Source organism: Otolemur garnettii, unplaced genomic scaffold (genome assembly GCF_000181295.1).
Source record: "Otolemur garnettii isolate 467f Iridium unplaced genomic scaffold, OtoGar3 scaffold00043, whole genome shotgun sequence".
NCBI lineage: Eukaryota > Metazoa > Chordata > Mammalia > Primates > Galagidae > Otolemur > Otolemur garnettii.
In genome coordinates this window covers 10787603-10791241 of record NW_003852438.1, presented here as the reverse complement: position 1 = coordinate 10791241, position 3639 = coordinate 10787603, and the positions used below count along the sequence as shown (strand labels likewise).

The window sequence follows — 3639 nt, the reverse complement described above, 5'->3', positions numbered from 1 at the left end:
CACTTGAGCCACAGGTGCCGAGCCGAGTGTGCTGTTTATAATTTGGGGCTAAGGACACTGTCTTATTTCTTAGGATTATATAATGAGGTAAAATAAGATCATATATTTGGAAGTACTTCAAAACTGTACAAGTAAGCCATACTGTTTTTAATTAGGGAAGGCTTTTTAGAGTAGGTCAATTGAGCTAAATTTGGAAGGAAAAGTAAGGATATAAAGTAGTAATGTATAGAGGTAGAAGAGTACTAATGTACATCTGGGCAGGGTGGCTCACCACTGTAATCCCAGCACTCTGGGAGGCCGAGGGTGGATTGACTGATCTCATGAGTTTGAGACCAGCATGAACCAGAGCAAGAACCTGTGTGTAAAAATAGCCAGGCAATGTGGTGGGCTCCTATAATCCCAGCTACTTGGGAGGCTGAGGCAAGGGAATCACTTTGAACTCAAGAGTTTGAGGTTGCTGTGAACTATGACACCATGGCACTCTACTGATGGCAACTGAGTGAGACTGTCTCAAAAAAAAAAAAAGAGTACTAATGTATGGAGATAGAAGAGAGTGACCCAAGGCTGAGGACGTTTCTAGGTGCCTTATGCCCGCTCAGAAGCCCACCTCACAGAGCTGCTAGAAGAGGTATGTGACCGGATGAAGGAGTATGGGGAACAAATTGACCCTTCCACCCACCGCAAGAACTACGTACGTGTAGTGGGCCGAAATGGAGAATCCAATGAACTGGACCTACAGGGCATCCGAATTGATTCAGATATCAGCGGCACCCTCAAGTTTGCGGTGAGCTATGGGAGCAGGTAGCTTGTTCTTGGAAATTAAGTGGGATGTTGGATGACCCAATTAGAAAGCTGGGTCAATATCCTTGCCCTTTTCTTTGGAGATAGAGGCAAGAGGCCTCTTGCTGCCCTTTGTCACTCATTTCTCCCTTGGGTTGGCAGTGTGAGAGCATTGTGGAAGAGTATGAGGATGAACTCATTGAATTCTTTTCCCGAGAGGCTGACAATGTTAAAGACAAACTTTGTAGTAAACGAACAGGTAAGCTGCCCCTGCTTAACTGCCTGTTCTGTCCTCATACTTCTGTGCAACCTGGTATGTTCCCGAACCCACCTACTTCCATTTGAGAAATCCTCTATTTAGCTAAAGAGCTAGCTGGCATCCATTTATTTCCCTTGGCTCAGGGAATTGGATTTTTTTCTCTATTCTATGTCTGTTTTCAGAATTTGTGGCCCCTTTACCTGAGATACAGGTGAGAGAGCGGTGGGGATGTTTTATCACTTATAAGCATATGTTCTGAAGAATGATGTTTGGTGTGTGTGCCAGTTTGGTTTGGGGTATTTCTTCCTTTTTTTTTTAATATTCAGCTTTGAATTGGTTCCAATGGACTATTTCTTGAGAGTGACATATGTCAATATGGGAGTAGCATTTTGCTTCAAATTGTTATGTGCTATTTGCAGATCTATGTGACCATGCCCTGCACATATCTCATGATGAGCTATGAACTACTGGAGCAGCCTAGACCAGCTTGATGGATCACCCCCAGGAGGGGAAATGGTGGCAATGCCTTTTATATTATGTTTTTACTGAAATGAACTGAAAAAATATGAAATCAAAAGTACAAACTGTGTTGTCTTTTCATGCCGGGAATCACCATTGCATTAGGCTTAAATATAGGGTATTACTGACAGGAAACAAAACAGGAGAAAGAAGAGTTTTGGAATTTGTATAGAACAAAGGTAGGAGGGGCCTGGACCTTTAATTCTTTTTACCTTCAGAGATCCCATTTCATTCATGAACTGGATAAGCATTTATACGGTATGATTAGAGTCTAACTGTGAACTATGGAGAACAAAGGAACCTCTGTGAATAAGCAGGGGAATATAAGTGTATGGTAGAATAAGATTCTAGAAAGTCCTTGTGTTCATGCTAATAAAACATAAAGTAAGATAGGGCTTGGTCTTGAAGGAAATAATGGACGTGGATTATTCTTCCTGCCCTTCCAGATGGAGGGACCAGCAAGAGCAGAGACAGGAAGGGGAAAATGGATGTGACCAACTGAGCTAAAAAGTAAGGGCTTTATTGGATAGGGACAGATGAGGTAAGGAATGTTATTTAATGAAAGGCCTTACTTGCCAGCCTAAACTTTTAGATTTGATGCCAACAACAACAATAAAGTATATCTCTTCTCATCTCCATTACTAGCCATTGTCAATCTGGACTATAAATCTGTCCTCACTTTCAGTGTGTTGACATTCTATATTGGGGCATAGGGATGAAAACCTAAAGGATACCTTCTTTTTTGTTGTTTTTTAAAGACAGAGTCTCACTTTGTCACCCTCAGTAGAGTGCTGTGCCGTCACAGCTCAGAGCAACCTCAAACTCCGGGGCTTAAGCAATTCTCTTGCTTCAGCCTCCTGAGTAGCTGGGACTACAGGCGTCCGCCACAACGCTGGCTATTTATTTATTTTGAGACAGAGCTTCAAGCTATTGCCGGCAACCCCCAACTCCTGGGCTTAAGCCATTCTCTTGCCTTAGCTTCCTGAGTAGCTGAGACTACAGGCGCCCGCCACAATGCCCAGCTATTTTTTTTGTTGTTGCAGTTTGGCCGGGACTGGGTTTGAACCCCACACCCTTGGTATATGGGGCTGGTGCCCTACCCATTGAGCCTCAGGCGCTGCCCATCAAATCTTTTCTAAATCAGCTGTTGAACCTTTTTCTTGTTCTGTGATGCCCATGAATAATATTCCTATTTTTCATACCCCTGAGAGTCCTGTTGATTGCCTGCCTGTAGTCTATAAACTTTCTCTTCCATCAGAAAGCTTATGAGAAGTATAAGCTTTTTTTTTTCTTATGTTTTTTGAGTAGCTGGACTGCAGATGTGTGCCACCACACCCAGCTACTTTTTTTGTTTTTAGTAGAGTTGGGGGTCTTACTTTGCTCAAGCTGGTCTTGAATTTCTGACCTCAAGCAATCCCCCTGCCTCACCTCACTCGTAGCTACTTGGGAGGCTGAGACAAGAGAATCACTTGAGCCTAAGAGTTTGAGGTTGCTGTGAGCTAAGAGGCCACGGCATTCTACCAAGGATGATAAAATGAGACTCTATCTCATAAAAACCCAAAAAAGTTTTGCATATAAGCAAGACTATGTGTAGTTTCTTTTATTTGTTAAGAAATGGGGTCTTGGGCAGCACCTGTAGCTCAAAGGAGTAGGGCACTGGCTCCATGTGCCAGAGGTTGCGGGTTCAAACCCAGCCTTGGCCAAAAACTGCAAAAAAAGAAAGAAATGGGGTCTTAGGCCAGGCATGGTGGCTTACGCCTGTAATCCCAGCACTCTGGGAGGCCAAGGCAGTCAGATCTCCTGAGCTCACAAGTTTGAGACCAGCCTGAGGCTAGAGCAAGACCCCGTCTCTAAAACTAGCTGAGTATTGTGGGTACCTGTATTCCCAGCTACTCGGGCAGCTGAGGCAAGAGGATCACTAGAGCCCAAAAGTCTGGGTTTGCTGTGAGCAATGATGCAACGGCACTCTACCAAGGATGACAAAGTGAGACTCTGTCTCAAAGAAAAAAAAAGAGAGAGAGAGAGATGGGGTCTTGTTACGTTGCTCACTCTAGAATGCAGTAGCATGATTATAGAATGCT

General features: G+C 43.7%; 1 protein-coding gene across 1 annotated transcript in view; it reads left to right on the top strand.

The window, feature by feature from the left end:
• The window catches only part of CNPY2 (canopy FGF signaling regulator 2), a 4831-nt gene extending 3208 nt beyond the window's left edge, over positions 1-1623 (top strand). The window contains exons 5-7 of the mRNA XM_012805576.2: positions 581-784; positions 943-1039; positions 1459-1623. Of these exons, the coding sequence (XP_012661030.1) occupies positions 581-784; positions 943-1039; positions 1459-1502 (345 nt within the window). The 3' untranslated portion in view covers positions 1503-1623. The remainder of the gene's footprint in view (positions 1-580; positions 785-942; positions 1040-1458) is intronic.
• Positions 1624-3639: the final 2016 nt, after the last annotated feature.